The sequence below is a fragment of the Rhea americana genome, unplaced genomic scaffold (genome assembly GCF_003343005.1).
Source record: "Rhea americana isolate MKP2758 unplaced genomic scaffold, rheAme1 scaffold_6, whole genome shotgun sequence".
Lineage (NCBI taxonomy): Eukaryota > Metazoa > Chordata > Aves > Rheiformes > Rheidae > Rhea > Rhea americana.
The window spans coordinates 12,542,877-12,565,040 of record NW_028186756.1 but is presented as its reverse complement, the minus strand read 5'-3'; the positions used below and the strand labels follow the sequence as shown (position 1 = coordinate 12,565,040).

At 33.7% G+C, this 22,164-nt stretch overlaps 1 protein-coding gene across 1 annotated transcript in view; it reads right to left on the bottom strand.

Annotated features, from left to right (window-relative positions):
- Positions 1 to 22,164, bottom strand: part of DIAPH2 (diaphanous related formin 2) — a 234,430-nt gene that overhangs the window by 93,955 nt on the left and 118,311 nt on the right. The window contains exon 25 of the mRNA XM_085319734.1: positions 6,874 to 7,039. Coding sequence (XP_085175860.1) covers positions 6,874 to 7,039 — 166 coding nt within the window. The remainder of the gene's footprint in view (positions 1 to 6,873; positions 7,040 to 22,164) is intronic.

Below are 22,164 nucleotides of genomic sequence, written 5' to 3'. Positions count from 1 at the left end.
CTGTCCCTTTTCAAGATTTAGGGATCTTAATACCACAGCTTCCTCTAAACCATGTTTTCCTATACTACTTCTGAAAATAGTATTCAAGCAAAGATCTTACCAGCATCAAACATATGACATCTATTGCATTTCCCTCAGCTGCAAGGCCTATCACTCTGCAGTGGAAGCAAGCTACAGTTGGCAGAAACAAACCTCATTTGTGCTACTGCTGTTCCTACATTCTCCTACCTATAAGTGTTTGCAAATGCAATATATTGCAAGTCACTGTTTAAATAGTTTTTAATATATCTTTTGGATATCCTTCAAGAGAAATGTCACCTTTACCTGTTACATCAGTTCTCACCTGAGAAGTACCACTTCTCATCTAGCAGCTCTAACAACTTGTTCATAAACTTGATGTATTAGTGCCCATATCTGAACTCTTTCACTTCCCATATGATAACATTATTTATAAACTTGTCTAGTCTATATCCAACTCCTGTTTTTTTTTTTTTTTTTTTTTTTTTTTAAGATCACACTAAATAAAAGGTCACACTAAATAAACACGCTGGATTGGATACATGCACTCAGACAACAATTTCGAGAGCTTATAACATTGCAACTTTTCGTGCGTGCGTGCATGTGTGGGTGTGTGTCTCCCCAGACAAAACAACCAAAGGAGAATAGTGAATACATAATTTCTTTTATGCCACTTCTGAATTAAACTCAATTTACTAGGTTGAAACTTGACGATTCAGCTTGACTCTATGTACTGTTTTTTATAATTAATACATAATAGTAATATGTTCTATCTATGCAATACGTAGTCATTCATTTATATTACTGTAGCCAATGACCACTGCATCAAGGAACACTTCTCAAAAAGCCACAGAAAAGCAGTCTGAGTCACAGAGCTTGCAACCGACTTTGGAGAACTTATAAGCAAATAAATATTAGAAAGGAAAGGGCTTATAGAGACATTTATACTCCAGATGCTGAATCCACTATGGTGAAAATGATTTTTCTTATGAAGGTAATATAACAGATGCTCTGTTTATGCTTTTACAGAGCATGAATCTTAGAAAACTTCAGAAGACAATGGTCCTTGTGGCCGAATAAAAACTGTCAGTTTATGGATAATTTAACACATTGTATCTTTTTTTTGGAGCTCCATTTTCTGGCTCTTATAGGGTTACTGTAAGTATCCCAGCCACACACTAATAATCAGTGGACAAAAATGGGCAGTTTATCTCATCTCTCATATTGCCAATTGATGAATCACTCGTATCTGCTTAAATATTTACTTACACTAGAATACATCCCTTTCTCCCTAACTATATTCACCATGTAATTTAAAGATTTAATTCCTTATTCAAACAGCTGCATTTACACAAATGTTTTCTATATGAGGGAAGTACTCACCGTCGATAATTTATCAGATATCAAAATTATCCTTCCACTGAAGAAGAAAAGAGCTTCTCTGAACTTCATTAGAACCATGCCTCTAGATGTCTGTTGTTAGCTCTCCAAAGTCTACCCAATTCTTCTAATAGACATTACTACAATATTGGTTTTAGACTCAGAATTCACCTTTAAGTCTATCTGCATTAAAGAGGGAGGCCAAGGAGCAAACATTTCTGAAACATCTGATTTATCTTTAAGAGGTGCATGAGAAAAAAGAAAATAATATCTTGTTCAATGCTAAAGCATATTTTTCATACAGCTTTCATGAAGCATGCAATTTGATTAAAAGGAAACTTAGCTGTGTTTGTAAATGGAGACATGACAGACTTGGTAGATGTCTTTAAATATACTGCTAGCAACAGAAAGAAACATTCAGAAAACAACACAGATATAAAATATTTCAAATCATTTGATAAAAAGCTTGTAAGACACAGTTAAAGTGAAAAACCAAACCAGAAAAGAATGAAATAGCATATTGTTTCAAGCACTCAAATAATCGTTACTCAGGAAGAGCCCCAAAACTACACCAAGCCGAATGGAACAAGCTGCAATTGTCCTAAGGTTATCTAGCAAACCAAGGACAATGGAAACGTGAGTGTACTTCCCGTGGAAGAAAAGATTACATGAATATTATCTAAAAACCACGTTTCCCTCGAAATAGTCCTAAACATAAAAGGAATATTCTTACTCAGTGGATCTGCTATTTTAACTCTGAAGAGAAAAATAAGTTGTTGCTACCTTTCAAATCAATTTCCCTGCTTTGGTAGAGGAGAAGAAATACATTTTTTTTTTCAGGCTCAATTTTCAATTGTGTTCCATTTGCAAAGGAAAGTCCTCATGCTGAAGTGCTTTACTTATTGCTTGTGATATTTCTTGAACACAGTGAGGTTATCAAGAGGTTCCAAGGCACAAAATGAAACCAGGAGAGAGGTGATACAGAAGTACTAGGAAAAATCTATTTAGAAGCTCACATCTTAAGTTCAAGTATTTTACCTAACCTTAGGAAAAAAAAAGAGAATGAGCAAGAAACAGCATAGCCATTTAAAAGGCAAGGAGGACAGCATTTCTGAAGACAAGAGGTAAAAGAGAATTTTTAAGGTAAAGTGATACAAACTTTATTTAGTTATCTCACTACATCCTTGGCTCTACTTGCTTTCAGCAAAAAGGGTAGAGAAGGTTAAGGATAAATGGAAGCACATACAGCATACATAATCAAAACAAAGAAAATTCTGCATATCTAAATAGATTCTCACAAAGAACATTTGATTAGAGTATTGTTCAAAAATGCTGTCAGTTTTAATTAACTATTTGCAATTATATGATGGACAGTTTTGCAGTTTTAAAGGAGTTAGTTAAATTGTGACCTTCTAACTACATAATTTCTTTTTCCACTATGATGTTAGCATCAAAGAACAATGCAAAAATATTTTTTCTCTCTCAAGCACAGCTGGTAAGGTGGAGATACACATCTAGGTCAGAGAGAATAATTAGAAGTTTTCAGTAAAATACCGTATTGTCAGGAAGTGTTTTATAAAGTGTATATATATAAATAAATACTTTATATGTAGACATATATTACATACACATATATATAAAATCCCCTTTCTGAAAAAGTCTCATTCCCTCCTAGTTTCCCAAGTATAGAAAATGTTGCAGTGCCAATCAATAGGGCTCACAAAGAAACTGAGAAAGGTCAACTACTGTATCAGCCTACACTGTCTCCCTTACAATTTACTTTCCTCCTGTTGTTTAGGGATAATAGGATAACCACTTACTTATACGGAAGATCTTTTTGAAAAATAGCTTGTGAAGAGAAACTGCTAGACCCAAAGGAATTTTTTTTTTCCAGCCGTTGATATACTTTGATCAGAAGGACTAACGATGAAACAACACTGACTGTTATGGATTTTTTTTCCTTATATTCTGTAAATTTTGTCATTAGGTCTAACAACTTCTGAATGTTGGACCACATGGAGGTGTATTTATTAGACGTTTTACCTGTTACATGCAATGAACAACTTACAGAAGGCAAACAAGCAGAAAAGATGCATGCACATATTTTTGATTTCAAATAATCAAAACTTGCACTTGTTTAACGCTTGTCACAGTCTCTAACCTGAGTTTACCACTGACCAGATGTTTTCTTAATATTAAAATATCTCAATATCAGTAGTACAAGACAAAAATATCAAGCTCCAAACACACACATTTAATATATATAGAATTCTCTCTGTGATCTGGAAATTTGCCATCTGATATAATTCTCTGAAAATCATCATTAAAAATATTCATATATATTTCACGTTTCAAATGCACTAGCTGAATTGTACGATTCTATGTAGGATATTCTTATCTGTAGCTGCAAATGAAAAAGGAAAGAAAAATTGTCATTACAAAAAATGAGGGGAAAAAGCAGGGGAAACGGTCTTTTTTAGAAGTTGCAGTAATACTAATAATTAGAAAGCTTAGTCAGTAGGCTGGAAGATGTGATTCTTGCCCTCTATTCGATTTTCGTGAACCCAAATCTGATGATCAGTTTTGGGATCCCCAGTACAAGACATACTCAAACAAATGTCACCAGGATGGTCAGGGAGCTATAGCACATGACACAAAGGAGGCCGAGAGAACTGGGTTTGTTCAGCATGAAGAGGAGAAGGCTCAGGGAGAGTTTATTGCCGTCTACAACTATCATGCTAGGAGGGTGCAGAGAAGACAGATCTAGACTCTTCTCATAGATGCACAGTGATAGGACCAGAGACAATGAATAACAGCTGGAACATGGAAAATGTTATTCATTTATCTATTTTTCAAATACAGATGTGGTCAAACACTGCAATAGGAACACGAAGAGGCTGAAGAGTCTCCATCTTTGGAGATGCTTAAAACTTGACAAGTTCCTGTGCAATCTGCTCTAACTTGACCTGTTTTAGGGCAGAAAGCTGGATTCTGCTGGTCCAGCCTACATAATTCCATGAGTTTGGACATGGATAGCCAGCAATATAGTGTTGACATCGTATAGAAAAGCATATAAAATAAACAAATCATAAAGTAACCTGGATTCTGCCTTTGCAGATATTGGAACTTAGATCAGAAGATAATGCACTGCATGTACATACATTTGAAATTTTGGCACCACAAGCCTCTGTGGAAATTCTTTATAGCCACTGGTTTTTGTCCAAGATTTTTTCTTAAGTTTACTCTTCTTTTTTTTTAAGTTGTTCAAATAATGGCCATGGATAAAGCATTATCCATTATAACTATATATTATAGCCATTATATTAATGACTAAAGGAAAGAATAATCATTTATTTCTAAGTAAATTCAACAGCAACATTAACATAGAACATAAAAAAAAAAAAAAGATTGTGCCTGGAAATTCAGAGAGATTAGCCCTCTGTACAAAGATAAACAACTAAATCTCAGAATTCCTACCTACTTAACAGTTATCCTTACCTCTAACAATTAATAAACATAGATTATAAGTAGTAAGCTAGATTGTGTTTCTTTTCAATATCAAAACAATTAAGATACAGTCAGTTATATTTATGCAAAAAAAATTTTGATCCTGTAATCACACAAAAAAAAAAAACATATACACACCCATACAGAGAGAGAGAGAGACACACAGACAGACTGCATGATACTCCAAAATTCAGGACTAAGGAGAAAAGGCCCACTAGTCAACTAAAACTACATTTTATCTAATTTTATCAAGAGTAACAGGGTTACTTTCTATTGTAAAATTAAGATCTCTGACACAGGAGTCACTAACATCATCTCTCCTCCCCTAGTCCCTGAATTCAACACTTCACTCTTACAGAATTACTTTTCTGACTGGAAACTCTTTCTACACCTTAATCAATGACAATTTCACCTGACTCGTGTGAAATGTGGATCCACATTTCACACAAATATTGCATCTTTGCTCCTACTAGAGTCATAGCACTTAATACTTTATTTCTTATGTTTACTCACTGAAACACTTAAGTATCTCATCTTTTTTTCCTGCTATTACTCAGTCACTCCAAAGCAATGCATGAATCTCTCACATAATATGCCTGGAAACTCTCTTATAACCATTGAAGAGGAAGAGGCCTTCAACCAGATTTCGAGAAAGTCAAAAGGAAGATTAAATACTTTTATCTTCCATTCTAATATGTCTTCTAGAAAGCGTGACTATTTGCTTTCTAACTCCTATCAGTTAGTAGTTTATATATAGTTGAGGGCAGACTTTTACCTACATATTTGGACAGTGCTAATATGAAGTCTGTTTCCACTAGCTAACTCAGATTAGTATTATCTTCTTCAAGACTTCCAAATTTAGATATTCACATTTGAAAAATTAAGCCTTTAATTTATGAGAAAGTAAACGTATTGAAATAGCTCATGACAACTATTCCTGTTCTTGACAAGTCTTCACACTGATGTGCTGGCAGACTTACTAATTATAAAAGAATTGGTTATTTGCTCTCAGAAAAAGAACAATTTCAGCTGATTTAAAATGAACAGTTAAGTATATTGTAGTAAAAGCTTTCTAATAAAGTAAACCATATGCACTAAAATTATGCTTTAAAATCAGATGTTATTATACTGAAAGTCCTTATGGTTACTTGATAAATTCAGCAGGCTACTGGCAAAATAGAGATCCGTGAGCTACAGCTATATGGCAAAAAGCGTATGCAGTGGAATTTCAAAGCAATTTTAACGTTCTCCAGAGATACAATGCAACATTCCCAGCATCTGTTTTTCCTATATACTTCCTACGGTGCAGTCGATTATGGCTCCCAGACAGCCACTAGTAAAGATGACATTAAATCCATTAAAAAGCTTAGCTGCTTAAAATTAAATTCTCTTAAATTCCTTTATTAAAAAAAAAAAAAAACACTGCTATCAGCTATGCTGACTGACAATAGTAATATAAGCACCTACATTAGTTTCAAAAATTATATCAGAAATATAGACCTCATCATGAAAGTCTCAGCCTTAGCATCACTGTGTTATTAAAGCTTGATGCTAGACTAACACAATGCAAATGCAGGCATAGTGATTCAGGTTCCAATTTTAACATGTTTTTGTAATAACTTTCAGATAGCACGTATTAGGTGTGCATTAACCAACAGGCATTTTTTTTAAAAAACAGAGGGAAATAAGTTTCCACACTATTACTCATTTGTATTGATCAAATTGACATTCAAGTTTGCAAGCTACAGACTTGAAGAAGAGACAATAGTTATCAGTGATGAAAACCAAAGTAATTCTGGAGATGGGCATCTAGTTTCCTGCCACAGGAACAAAACAAAAAACTAATTATAACAAAAGAAATAACAAGAGCGCAAGGGGAAACTAAAATTAGAAGAATCCAAGAATGAAAATATATACATATACACAAATATATGTACACACAAACACAGTTTTACAGACTTTACTCACCAAAAAAAGAGTTCTAAAGTTGCTCAGATCGCCAAAGAATTCTTCTATGCTTATTGCTTTGGGATCAAAGGTGAAGTATTCTCCCAAGTTTTCATACAATTTAGTCATGTGTTTGTGCATATTAGACAATTTCTCGTATTGGTCTCGAGCACTCTTAGCAAAGCTGTAGGTTTTTGTTAAGGAAAATAGTTGAAATGTAATCAATGGGAAAAATTCAAACAAGTTAGAAAACAAAACAAAACACTCAGGACCTAGGTTAGTGAAATTGGAAAATCTGCTGATACTGTCCTGCCAACAAACTTGCCATTTTTAGGTATTGGATTTTACATGTCTGTGAGTACAATCAACATAAGGAAAACACTTCCACTAAATGACCTGTTTCTAATGGTGAAGATTCACCATTAGTAGACTATGCAACTGACTTTACAAAATTTCACAATACCTCAGATATTTTTCTTCTAATAAAGTGATTGATGTTCGCAGACTATGAAAAAAGCTGAAAATTATCTTGCTTTAAGAATACGAGCATAATACTCTGTTCTTTCCAAGTGATGTCTATGTCCCTCCTATTACGAGCGCATATTTTATTTGTATCTGACTGCACATAGCTACCAATCTCAAAACAATGCAGCATGAAGCCTGATTTCCCATTGCTTTTATTACAGACTTGTGACTTCTTCACAGAGTATTTAATGCTCGGCCACCCAGCTCAGCTCACATCTTAGGATTCTTGTATTGGATACACTGATTTGGGGCATTCTCTCTCCTCTTTACCTGTTTATCTTCACAGAGCTTGTAAAATGGAGCATCTACACCTCCACCCCAGTTACACAGAATTGATAAACACCTGTGAAAAATGATTAGGAGCAAAAATATAGGGCAACGTAAGCCTTTCTTTCCCTTTACGAAATAAGATTAAAAATTGAACTGCCTTTTTTTTTTTTTTTTTTTTTTTTTTTTTTTGAGAAAAAGCAGTTCTGACATAGAATAAATGTGTTAGAATTCAGGCAGAAACTCAATTTGTAACACTTCCTTACTGTTACTGTTAGTTCATTAAAAGTCTATTTTAACTCACAAATTTTATGGAATATATTATCACAGTTGAAAATCGGTTATGTCCCCTTGTATTTTTAAATTAGGGTACACTTTTTGGTCAAAGCTGAATTTGTACCAAGGTGTTAGTGGCACAAAAGATGATAAAGCAATGCAAGATGCAAAGATAAGTAATTTCTCTCTTTCAAGCTGGTTTAAAAACAAATTTCTGAAAAACTTACAAGTTCTAAACTAGCAAGAAAGCAAATGCAGCAGGACAGGAAGACATATCTGAAGACAAATCTTACTCTCTGAAGAATGCCCAGATGTTTGTCCATTCCAGCAGAAATAAAAAGTGGAAGGCATTTTTCAACTACTAAAATGTGCTGCAAAATAAAACACACAAACATCTACTACAAATGAATCCTAAAAGTCATCTCAAACGAAATTCCCACCAATATGAAGTAGGAGAGACAAAGAGCCAACACCTTTCTATAAAAAAGTGCTAATGATAAACATGTAATGAGCTGCTGTACTGTCAGAAATGAAACACTAAGGGAGTTTACAAGACTGGGAGTATGTTCTCTCTCTCTCTCATCCTGGAAGAACCAACCAAGCTGTTTTCCCTTCCATGAAATGATACTGTTAAAAGGTCACAGTATATTACACATCTTTATTAGTAGCTAAAGACAATCTAGAAATGAAACAGATTGACTTCCACCCCAGCAGTCATCATTAAAACTTTGGCATTTTAAACAGAAAAGTATCATATTTTTTCTATAGAAAAAAATTATTTTTAGAACAATTTATATATAAATACATAAATGGTTCGAGCTACTAAGCGAAATATTTTTTTTCCTTAAGGCTAATAAGATTCAATACGCTGTTTTAATTTGTTGTGGGTTGTTTATATCCACAGAGATACAAAGCCACAAATCACTGTAAAAAAATAGCTAGGCACACGATTCAACTAGTACTATTGAAACTGAATTGTAGCTGATTAGAGTGTTGTGCTGTACAAATCAAAACCCAAGAACAAAAGATACAAGTTGTTCCCTGAGCTACAAAAAACATGCAGCCTGGCTCCCTGTGGCTTTCATTTGTAATGATTTTCTTCCATGTGGATTCTCTGATACTTAATATAGTAGAGCTCACTCTTCAAGCTTTCCCCATTCTTGAGTCTCTAATTTGAGTCTCTGCCTAGTATCATATTTAGGATTACATAGCATCTTTGAGATCCCTATCTCTCTGCAAATCAACAACCGAGAAACTAATTAGGGGGAATGAGACCTACAGAGAAATCATATAAACTTTTTTTTTTTTTTCCTGGAGATTAGAGTAAAACCAAAAACGATTCTTCAGAAAACAGCTGACAAGTTGCATAATAAAGGAAATCAAGACATTCTATACACAACATCTCTCCGGTGTTTGGATGCTGTGAAGTACTTAAAAGGCTGTATCATTCCCCAGCTACATGCAAAAGTATCAAGGCTGAAAATACATTTTATTGGAAAGAAACATAATATTTCACTTGGATTTTCCTGCTCTGTAACTAATATGAGGGCACCTGAACAGTCATTTAAAAAATCATTCTTAAAAGCAAGCTGCTAAGTTATACATAACATACAGTTTCCTCCTAAGAAACTTGAGTAAGTAATCTTTTTCACGACAACCTCAGTAGTGTATTAATAGCATGTACGCCCAGTGATAATCTGAACTCCATCTTACCAAGGTCTCAAACACAGACTACATACAAAAAAGACTGCGGGCAAAAGTGGAGGGATCAAAGAAAAAAAAAAAAAAAAANAAAAAAAAAAAAAAAAAAACAAAACTCAGATTACAGTAGCCCTACATAAAATATACAAACAGCCTGTCTTTTTATGTTAATTACTGTAACTTACATAGATACTTATTTAGAAGTCTCTTTGGAAAAAGATTAAACTTGAAGGATTTATTTAATGCAAGATTTATTTTTCCGCTAGCTTACAATGTTCATTTAGAACTCCAAAAAAAAAGAATCCTAATATATAAATCTGAAGATTTTGAAATGGTAAGTTGCATCTAGATAATAGTTGCACCTAGTTCAAAAATTCCAATATCTATATTTTCAGTTTACTCAAGTGAATTTTAACCTGCTTGATTAGAATTTCAGGCTTAGACTGTTGAATCTCTTAATTTAATAGAAGACAAACTTGGAATAGTTCAGTCTTCAATGACAATTAGCTGTATACAAAGAAAATGAACATTTAAGAATGCATTAAGCAGGTAATAAAAAGACACTACTGTATTACTGAACACAGTCTAAAAATTTCTTAGAAAAACATGAAGTGCTTTACAGTCAGACTACTATCTTGAACGTTCATTAAAAAAATCCCTAAGAAATACCAATGTACATAATTACACAAAAGACATTTATGGTTCCTTTCTTAAAAAAAAAACTCTGATAATGTAACATAAAATCATATTAATACTAGAAATAATGGAACAATATGAAAGAAAGTAGTAAATAAAAACCTTAAAACAAGACGTAACAGAAGAAAGCTTCATTTATTTTAAACTACTAAAATACAGGTATGTGCAAATCTATTAACATACATTTAGTAATCTGTTAACTTTAGCTGCCAAATTTCAGTTCTCCATTAACTCTAGTTTTTGTTGTCTCTTCCTGACAAAAGAGAGGCTGAGAAACTTTCTTGCTCCTTTTTTTAAAAAAAAAAAATAAAAATTAGAATTTTTTTTATTTGTTTCCTTTTACATTTGCTCTCAGCTTAAGCTTGCGTCCTATTCTGTGGTTTCATTGACGTTGATGACCATCGTCATCAATGGGAAGAGGGAAAAACAGTTTTTAAATTCCTTAATATATGAGGAATTCCAGAGTGAGCTTTCCTCTAATTCAGTATTCTTAACTTGAAAATAAAGTACTTAAATACACAAAAAAAATTCACTTGCTCAAAGGCTAGACCTATTACTGTCAACATTTACAAAGAAAATGAAAGCCAACACTGACACTTGGCATTCATCAAAAATGATTAGGGAAGAGCAAAAAGAGCACTAGTAATTTAACTACCATTATAAAAACGCACTGATGTTGCAGTAAAGGAGGTCTCTCGTCAGGGTAATACACTCCCTATCACAAATGCAATTTCAGGGATGTCAGCTGTAGGTTCGACTGCAGGTATGAAGCAGTAAAAAAAACTGCTATGGTCTTTGGTACTCCCAGAAGAAGGAAGGATGCACTGAGAGACAAAGAAAGGAAAGGAGTCTGACAAAAAGTTCTTAGATCTTTTCTGTAATGTTTCAAAGGCTGAACAGTAATTCTCTTGACCTGAACTTCCAGCTACTGGTTACAGGAAGCCGAAACAGGTGAAAGCAGCTTTACACTGGGACAGTCTCATTTAATGCATGTTTCTCAGAAGTTTGTTCTTACACACAAAATAAGTTTTAAGAAATAGGCAGCTGGCATTATGCTACAGATGGATTTACACCTAATGGAGAGCAAAAACAAAGCACAGGAGAAAGCAAAGGTCCACTGGGAGGAAAGATGCAAGACATTCTCATTTTTAAATATACTCAGCCTAATGAGCAAAGAATCAGAGTACTTACTAAATTATCGAATTAGCACTGTAACGAGAAGGTAAATTATAATCAGTGTAGGATTTCCTAGGAATCTGGAAAGCAAAACTGCCTAAACTTCATTTATTTAAATATCTGATCTACCTCTTTTTTCCATTAAGCTCAGCCTCACTGAACGTTTCAAGGTTTGGGTTTGTTGTTACGCTCTACACAGCGATCCTAATGCACATCACATGAACTGTTCTTGAAAGACAGCACAGTTCACTAAAAGAAATATGAATATGACTTTTGCAGAAGTCCTCTAGAGATTCCTAGTAAACTTGTACAAATCTGCCTTTACAGTGCCAAGGCTCTGCACATTTCTAACTGTTTGCTTCTACAGTGGTATGCTACATTTCACACTGCAGTTGCTTAGATAAAACTCTAGTCAATTCAGTAATCTGTTTACAATAGGATAATTGCAACGCATACCTATTGCTAAAGTAACTCACTATTTTTTTTAAACAATTCATCTTTGAAACATTTGTTGCATTTTGCCTGTTTTAAGCTTCAGATTGTTAAAGCTGCATTGAGGAGTGAAACAAGCCCATGAATGTGAGCTAAATCTTTACACAATGATAAAGCTCCAAGGCTTCATAATCCTAAACAGTGCAATACTGAAAATATATATGTCAAAATGTATTCCTTCATGCCTTGCTGAATTTATAATTTGAAATAATTTATTATTCTGGTAGTTGCTTCAAACTCTTGAGCACGCCTTTTACTGTTCTGATAATGACAATTTCCATCAGAATGTTCTGCGTCTCAGATAATAGAGTTTAATTATAACTAGCTTATTAAAATTTCCATGACAAATTGTATGTTTGAATGTTTCTCTCCTGTCCTGAACTGAACTATGGAACTAATGTCAACAGTATTTCAAGTGGGAGGGAATGCAGCTGCATGTCGTAATACCAATTTATTATTCTGAAGACATATATACATACACACACACACTCCATCTCTTTAAAGGGACAGATACATCTGGAAAGCCTCAAGTAACTAACGTACCAACAGTTAACGTTTGGATAAAATTACAGCTTGGGTATAGAATAAACGTATCACAGTGCATAATTCTCACTTGTATAGAACTGGTTTGTCTATTATCTATAGTACGTAGTCTTCTATTTTAGGGAAATGCCTTTGTTGATTATTTTATCATTTGTTCTGTAAATTCTGAATACATTTTTCCATCCATAAAAATTAACCGGGTAGCAGGTTTTTTGGTAAAATGTATCTTCATTTTTACCATAAATTACAGTAATCTATAATTTATTTAAAATTTTTAGTCATCTCTTCTCTCCCAATTAATGACACTATCAAGTAAAATAATTTTCTATAAATAAAAGCATAGTCTTGTACAGACATCAAGAATTTTGATATTCTACTTAAAAATGCAAACTTTAATCTGATATTAAAAGCGATACACAACATTTAAAACCCCTTCTTCAATACTAAGTATCTTCGGTTGCACCTAACAGAGATTATTTTATTAATATTGGTAACTACAGTAACATAATCTTTAATAGAAGTAAAGCATCGTCTTGCTTCCCAGCTAAATGTTTTCATGGATAAAAATGGAATGCCATAGTATATTTGGCAACAATGATAACCATGGATGCCAAAGATGGACGAAGCAGAGCAAAACCTCTATAGCCCAGAGTTTTGAACCTCTGATGAGGGGTCTTTCTTCTAATCACTTTTGCAAGACGCATAAAATCAATTATATTCTATTTTTAACAATAGATACAGGTGACACTAAGAACCAGAATCTAAAGCTAAAGATTTATTTTACTCATTCTAACAACCTGCCAGCAGATTATAGTATAGTCTGGCAGGCATTAATTGGTACCAAATTGAAGCTTATAAAGGGGTCTATAACTTATTGTCAGTTAGCTTAATATATATCATGTTACTGCCAACACTGTTAGAAGATTAATATTTAAATCTGCTGACAAAATGCCTATTTACAAAGTTGAAAGAAAGCATTGCCTTGGAAGTAAAACCATTGGAGCCCAAAATGAAATAGTGGGGGGAAGTAATTATACAGAAAGAATTATGTAAATAATCTTACAACAGCTGATTTTTTGTTTGTATGCCTTTATGATGGATTAGATTAATTGCACAAGAGTGGGATAAAAACTATTTATCACATCACTTATCATAACTATTTAATTTTACTAATAGGAATGTTTGGATTAGCAGGACTGCTTGCAGATTAACCCTATTCATAGGTAGTAGTTGACATCCTCAGCAGTAAGAAATGAGCAACAAAAGGAAATGAAGTGTGCATACAATTAATTTCCTTTTGTTCCTAATTTCTAGGAGAGAAATCAGAAAGGAAACAGAAGATCTCGCTTCCACAGCAGAAGCTGCACTCATATCTAAAGGAACTTTAGGTATGAAAATTCACAACCTAATTCATATATGGCTTTCTGTGTCTGCAAAGCTGAATCAAGTTTTGAGTTACATCCAAGTTAAGCTTAAAACCAAAAAGAACAAGACTGGTTAATCTGTTCATATATAATTTCAATTTAAAATCTAACATCTCAAATTATTTTTTTCCTCTTTAACTTGGATCGACAATACAACCTCAAGGTATTCAAAGAGCAATTTAAAAAATACATAATTTTTACACACTGTATTTTATCCCAAATAGAGTTAGTGTTGTAGTTGCCAGAATCTTCAACACAAGAACTATAGACATCTCATTTTAAAATTGAGTGAACAGTTAATTGTTTCAACATACTTTAATAAAGTTGTTTTTCAATAAAAGGAATTACTCTGTAAGAATTTCATAGGATGTTAGCAATTCAATATAACAAAACAGACCAAATACTTGAATTTATTTGTTTGCACTAGGTTTGATTTATCTTCCAATCGGTACGTAAGTCAACTCATTATATGACAGTATAAAAACACACAAACAAAAAACCTCACAACCCAAACCCCATGCTTTGAACCATCTGTGAAAACAAAGTCATCATTTGACATCATTACCTAAAATCAAAGCCACAAGTAGACTGCTTGTTAATCTATAGCTATACACTGTTCATATAATGAAACATATTTTCAGGGGTACACGTAACAACCACTAATATTAATGAAATGCACTTTTCTTATAATGATTTCCACTAAGTGTTAAAGCTTTCTAAAATATTTCAGTGGTGCGCACTGCATTCCACAATTTCCAAATTCTTGTCTACTGTTTCAGAGCAGGATTCTGGACCATGAAACAGCCAAGGGAGGTGAAACAGAAGTTTTACCTAGGTAGAAGAGAAAGCTTGATAAAGCTTGATACAATTCTGTCATCACGTTTAACGAGGAGTGAATCAATGTTTGTAGCTTCTGATCGCTAAGCTCATTCCTAATGGAGCGTTCTTTGACCCAAACTGGAGCCACAAACAGAACTTATTAGCTGAAGACAGAAATACATCTGTACTCATGTACAAGGATAGCTCTAGTTGCATGTGCTATCAATATGTACGCAGACCCTAACAATTTTGTTGTCCACACTAATGTCTCTCTATGACTATGCAGAATAAGACAAGACAACACTCCTGGAGCATACACTGATAATTATGAATCACAACTATATATCTGTTTTTTCTTCCTGTAGAAAGCCAGCCTTTTTTTTTTTTTTTTTTTTTTTTTTTTGCGGGGGCAGAGGCAGAAATTTTCATTACAATATACTTGATTACCCAAATTAGAACCCAAAGAAATCAAGACCCATAGAAAGAGCACCCAAAATAATGTCCTTGTGAAGAGCTTAAAGCTCTTCACTAATAAAATACGCATAAAAAGCTCGATGTGAGAATTTGCTTCTTGCTATAAAGCAAACTACTTCATTTTTCTTTTCATTTGACTGGCAAGCCCAGAAAAAAAACAAATCTCAGTTATGATACAGCAAAGGTGTCTGCTACACTTCCCCATCTCAATTAGACTACATCAGTAGCTGAATAAGATTTTAACTATTAGAATTGTTAAATATAATTGTATTCAATATGTAGAGTACTTCAATGTGTTTATAAAAATGAAGCACAGAACTATCATAATCATCTACTACAATGCTAGATGTGATCTGATCTTGCAGAATCTTGACTAACTTCTTATGACTGTATTCAAACAGATCTAAATTTCTAATTAGCACAAAGTCTCCAACTTGTCTGTAAAAAGCCACAAAACTTTAATCTTAATAAACACTAGAAAACCTGCCAATATTTACTTACTCCTTGCTTTAAACCATCATATTACCTTCTAATTTTTATGAATTCAAACTTTCCAAAAAATGAAAGACCATCAGCTGTTTCTATTGATTCTATATATGCCATTTACTGTGCACAACAGAAATTTTACATCAACATAACTACAATAGTGCCTTTTTATTTATACTTCTGCTGATCAAGAAATGAAGACCAGGGCTCATATCTCTAAAAGTGCCACCGGAACTCTCTAGGCAAAAAAACAATAAATGGAGGCCTATCTTATGAAATCTTTAATTCAGGAAATAAAGGTCCACAGACTCTTTCTTTAAATTGTTTTATATTAGAAAAGTCTGTTTAAAGACTTAAAATATTGATTCAATTTTTTTTTCTAGCAGCAAGAAGAAAAGCCTTCAAGTATGAGTACTTGGCACCTCAGACAGTAGCCATAGAAAACAGCATTTAAAAACCCACAATCTAGAGAAAAGGGAAGGTCTTGGATATCTTAAATACAGAAAGTCTGGAAAACTTCAAAGTCAGAGCTAGCTATTAACCTAATAATATTCTTTTTTTTTCAGAGCAAGGCAGTTATAACTTTAAACATAACAGTTTTGTGCAAATTGTAATATGAAAATATTCCAGAAGTCCATACATACATCAAGATAGTGCTGTTGGTTTATTTTCGGCGGGGGGGGGGGGGAGCGTGGGGGGATTAAAAATATTTTTAAATGAAGAAAGATTAAAACAATTTCTAAAAACTCTAGAACTCTTGAAAGCAAAACAAACCTTACTGATGCATACTTTAAATGTACTTTTAGAGAATGCAAAACGTCATTCATGAACATACAGTAGGGACTATTTAACTTCATTTATTCTGAAAAGGATGTGAGAGTAGATAAAATAGGGAAAAAGATTATTATACCAGATTAATACTAAAACAGATGTTTGTTTCTGTTTCTGCATGTATCTTTCTGAATATATGTATTGTGTAATCTTCCTACAAGGTCCTTAAACCTTATTAGACCTACAGCATGTACTTGAGTGTGATGATAGCACAAAGAGGTGGCAAGTGACAAGAGTGCTAGATCAATGGCTATTAAAAGATGACAGGAAAGAAGAACGGCAAAAAAATAAATTATATAAAAATACTGAAGGATGTAAAGACTACCTCCAGTTTCTTTTTTGCACCATGGTGATGATTTGCAGGTTATTTTTCTCTACCTTACTATGCTTGATACATGTCCACAGATCTTTGCTCAGATCTTTCCTAATCAGAGATCACATTTTTATCTAAAGTCAAACATCTAAGAAATCTGAAAAGAAGTCTGTGCACTTAATCCAGGTGCCTATCCAGCATCTTTTAGAATGGAAATGATGTAGCTTTCAACATAATTCTCATTTACAATGCCTTGGTTTAAAATTATTTGAAAAATACTAAGAGTAGTATTCTGAAGCTTTTTTAAATTCAGATTTCTCTCATTTTTACTGATGGCAAACAATTAACTATAATCACTAATAATGCATTAAACAGGAAGCAACACAGACATAATAGTTCAGAATATCATTAGACAGAAAATGTTGCAAGAGTAATGGATTTCTAGTGTACTTTCCCTGGAGAACAATTAGATAAAAATCTGTTTAGATGAATAAAAACAAGGGAAAACAACTAAAATGAAGCTAGTACAAACAAAATGATTCTTCAAAATTTGTTTTGCATATTGTATTCAAATTAATTAAATATGACTATTTTGAGCAGCAAAAAGCACTGACATACGATGTTTTATCAAGAATAAGAATTAGCTATTATATCTCCTCCAGCAAAGCCGCACTAAGGTAGCCACTCCTAGAAATATTATATTAGTTTTGGAAAAGACACTGAGATGCCTTAAACAATAATTACAGCTTTATTTGCCCTAAATCTTTCAGAGAAACTGCAACCATATTCACCTTCTCTTTGATCATGCAGTTTTAACTCACTTCATATGGATTTAATTAACAGAGGTATGTTTGAGCTGTCAAGCTTCAATCAGCAGATGTGATACTTACTTCATCTAGATAAACTTTATTGGTAAGGTGTGGGAAAGCAAAAGACAAATGGTTCCCTATATTTCTAGGTTTCTTTAATGCAGCATCAGGAAGTCCTTATTTTCTTGCTTTAAAATTCAGAAAATTTTTCTTCAGATCATATAAGGCTTCAAGATCCTAGACTTTTGAAATCAAACAGAATAAGGTGATTTTTTAGGTCAGCTGATAGACAAATGCAGGAATGAACTTATTTAAACAGTCACAGATATATTTAGTACACAAACCTGTTGTACTGAAGTGTTCACATATTTGAACATAGAAAAAAGTATCAGTGTCAGAGTGAGTGCACTCTAAACATCTGAATCTTCATTATGCATCTAAGTAATACTTGCAACATTGGTTGCATAATTAAAACCACATATCATATATGAGCTGAGTATCAGGGCCTGAGTCCTTTTCCCCTTCTTCTCTTTCTGGGTACTGCTACCAGAAATATGTAGCTGTAACTTACCGTGTAATTTTTTGCTAGAGACTTACCATGTATGCACACACACAAAGCCTTGCTCTGAAATGATTACAACTAAAACAAAAAAAGGTGGGGAAAGTGATGCAATTCCTCAAATGTACATCATCTTAGCCACAAACACTTCTATTTCTTAGGCAGGTATTTGTAGCCAGACAGAGAAGCAAAGAGCATAATAGCAGCACAATCAGGATATGAAATTAATGTTCCCTGTGTTCAAACACACTGCTTCAAACCGCATGAGCCTGCTTCCTCAGTGACAGCAGTCCTCTCTGAACGGATCTATTTCTTTCTCTCTTAGGAGGAATGGGTAGGTGGGGAAGGGAGACAAAAAGCAGGTTCATGAACAGCAAGACTAATCAAGTCCAATTTTCTATAGAACCATGTTGCGTGGCAGTTTGATTTTGGTATCTAACCACCACAGTTTGAGGTACCTCTCACCCCGTGATAAAGCTAGCTTGAGAGGCCCTTCCCCGCCTGCTCCTTTCCACCTCTCTCCTTCCTTTTATCACCTGCTTGATTGTGCTAAAGCGATCACTTGTGGAGTTACTCTATAAAATTTATTTGTGAACTCATGTAGATTTAAAAAGCAAAACAGAAAAAAAAAAGGTTTTTTTGGGAAAAAAAAAAAACACGATTGTTTCCTTACTATTACCCCACCACTCAACAAGTATCACTCTAGAACTTAAATCCCCAAAATTGAGTTTGGGAGAGTTGTGTTTGACAACTCTATTTTTAGTTCAAGAAATGTGTTATCTGCACATTCAGTTAGACTATAAACACAGCAAAACTGCTAAAACAACAACTCAAACTGAAAGAAGAACTTTTAAGTTAAGAGGAAAATCATAATAGTAAAAAGTAGTAATTTATTCCAGAAATATCAAATGAAAATATATCATTCACTATTTTTCCTCCTTCTCTTTGGTTTAAATCTACAGAAACCTGCATCATGGTCACTGATCATTAGCTTTAACACCAAAATTCTAGAAAGGATTTCATTTTATTCAGCACGTCTCTTCTTTATGAAGCACTAGAAATGAACAGAATGGTATAACACATTTACATGTACTTCAAGGCCCTAAAATGCATCCAGTTGTCTTGTCTCTGACAGTATATTCAAACTATTCAAATAAAATATCTATTTTTTTTATATTGTCTTTAAGAAAATCAGGAAAACGGTTGCAAAACTTAAATGTTCCAACTTGGGAAACACATTTTACAGACAGTAAGACAACCTGAAAAAATATCTGTGACAAAGCAAAAGGGGAAAAGAAGAACAGGGGAAAGCAAGCTCTGTACTTACACCCTGAATCTATAAACATAAAGACATTTTATCATAGATTACTTTCCTCAATCACAGAGATTCTGAAACCGTTCTGTTTCTTCCAGGTATTTTTCATCCTGCCTGATAATCTAGAAAGTTTCATACTATTTGCATTCCAGGAATTTTTTGTGTGCATTTTCCCTTTAATTTCATATTTTAAAATAAGCATACAGCAATTTAAAAATGGATCTCTAATGAATTATCATTCTAGAGGTACACAGTTCTTTGCCAAAATGTATCTTAGTGATTTGGATAACTTAGTTTAACACAAATTTAAGGACGAAAGCATTGTTTCCCTCAGGAAACTCTTCACAATCAAGAAGTCTTCAGATTTTTCATGTATTTAAAAATAATTTTGTTCCTTCGAATCCCCTGAATAACCACACTTTTCCTCCTATATCATTTTTTGCATGCCTGTACAGATTACTGTCAAAATCACCTACTCTCAACAGTTCGCCAACATATACACTAAACATGCATTTCATCAGCCTTTTGTTTTTTCCCCTTTATTGGGGAAAAATCTTCTCTCAGTCTTACTCAGCACTAGATCTGAAGCATATTCTAGATGTGGTCTCTAAACTGCAGAACAGGAGGGAGCTCCCTCATGTGGTATATCTACATAATCTCAGCCATTATGTAAAAACAAAAACAACCTACAAACATTTCTTACTTAACTTACAGAATCTATATGTCTTAATAAATACAAATCAGAAAAATAAGCAATTTGAAATTCTTAACTGGCACAGACATACCTCTTGCCTATCTTACTCTTCCTCATTTCCAACACTTGTACAACCTCCTCCTTCCTTTATTTTTCCTGTAACGGAACCTACAGCTAGTATAGCTCCGCTCATAAAATTTATTGCATAGCCCATCATGAAAGAAATCAGTATAATTCCATGTCTCCTTATATCAGGACTCTTTTTATTTAAGAAAAATGAAGCTTTGGGAGGCGAAATATACTATCATAAAGAAAATTTATAAAGTGTTCTACAAAACAGATTATCAAGTTTTATAGTTGTTATATTGTTTAGTTTAAGTTTATGAAAACCATGCATTTAGTACAGCCTCATTAAAATCTAAACAATCACTTTCCAAAAGGATTTGTCATTTATTTTATTGATATTAAAGATAATAAAAATGAGCATTAAGCATTAAAACATTACATAGTATTAGGTGATTTTCCAGTATAAACTAGATGAAGGATTATGCCCATATTATCTAATACCTTCTGCATACATACCCAGGTCTCTTGCTATATATAGCTCTAGATGCGTACTTCTCCCTAGTTATAATACCATCCATTTCCTAGTTTTCTTTTTACTTCAGCTTAAAACTACCATTTGTTTTAATCTCAGCTTCCCCATTTCCATTCAAACACAGGTAGAAATATCATTAAAAGAATGGCCTAGCCTTAACCACTGATCTGAAATATAGTAGTATAAACAAAGGTAATGAAGATAATCTTTTTTTCTGCAAGAACTAATCATCTGTAAATAACAAAGAAAGTAGAATTCCAGAGTGTATTAACTGATTATAAGACTTAAAAACAGACAATATGATGCAACCACAAAAAAACAGAAATGCAATCCCAAGGTACATTGTGAAGGCAATCTCACTAGGAGATAGAGAAGTATTAGACTACCGATCCACTGACTGCCCAGCTCAGCTATCACCTGGAACACTGTGTACATTTTTAGCTTGTTTCAAGAAAGATGAATCAAACAAGAAAAATAAGACAGAAAGGATGTATGATGATAAAAGGATTGTTACGAGAAAAAGAAAGCTTAGTGTTTTGAACTTGGCAGAAAGGCATTTTGCAGAAGATTGTTTTTTCTCTAAATTCATCTGAGTGGAGGAGAAAACTAGGAAAGAGAAGAGCTCTTTAAAGAGCAAAATTAAAACAACAACAAATGAGCATCAGCTGACTGATAATCCAGAACACCTGCAAAAGTTCACCATCTGGGAAGAAAAGTTCTGCAAAAGTGCTTATAATGGACATAGCTAAGAGCATAGATCTAGGAAGTTTTAAAAGTGAGTTCTAATGTGTTTATCAGAAATTTTATGATCCAACTGAAAAAGATGAAGCAACCTTTTTGTTTCATCTTTTCTCAGCTCTATATGCACCTTTGTGCTCTCTTCCCTTGGGGCCCAAACACACGGCTGCCTGTTATATCTGCATTTCTTCTCTACACCATGCCATTTTACTGTCCTTGCTGTACACAAACTGCAGCATAGATCACAACCTCATCTGCTACTTTACACCTCACATCCTCCAAACCAGCCTACTCCCTCTTCCTGCCATATGTTCTCTAGGATTTCTGCTTCTCGAAGCTTTCCTCTTCAAACTGTTCTTCTATACCTTCACAGATCTACCAGCAGTGAGATCAGCTGATGGGGATGAAACTACAGCATCTGAATTCACCAGCACAAGAAATTCAGCCTCTAACAACTGTAAACACTACTTTAACTACACATACAGAAGTTTAAGAAGTATAAGCATAAGAAGATAAGTAGTATAAGCAACACCCACAGTGCTTTATGCATTGAAACAACTCCCAGAAAGTTCAAGT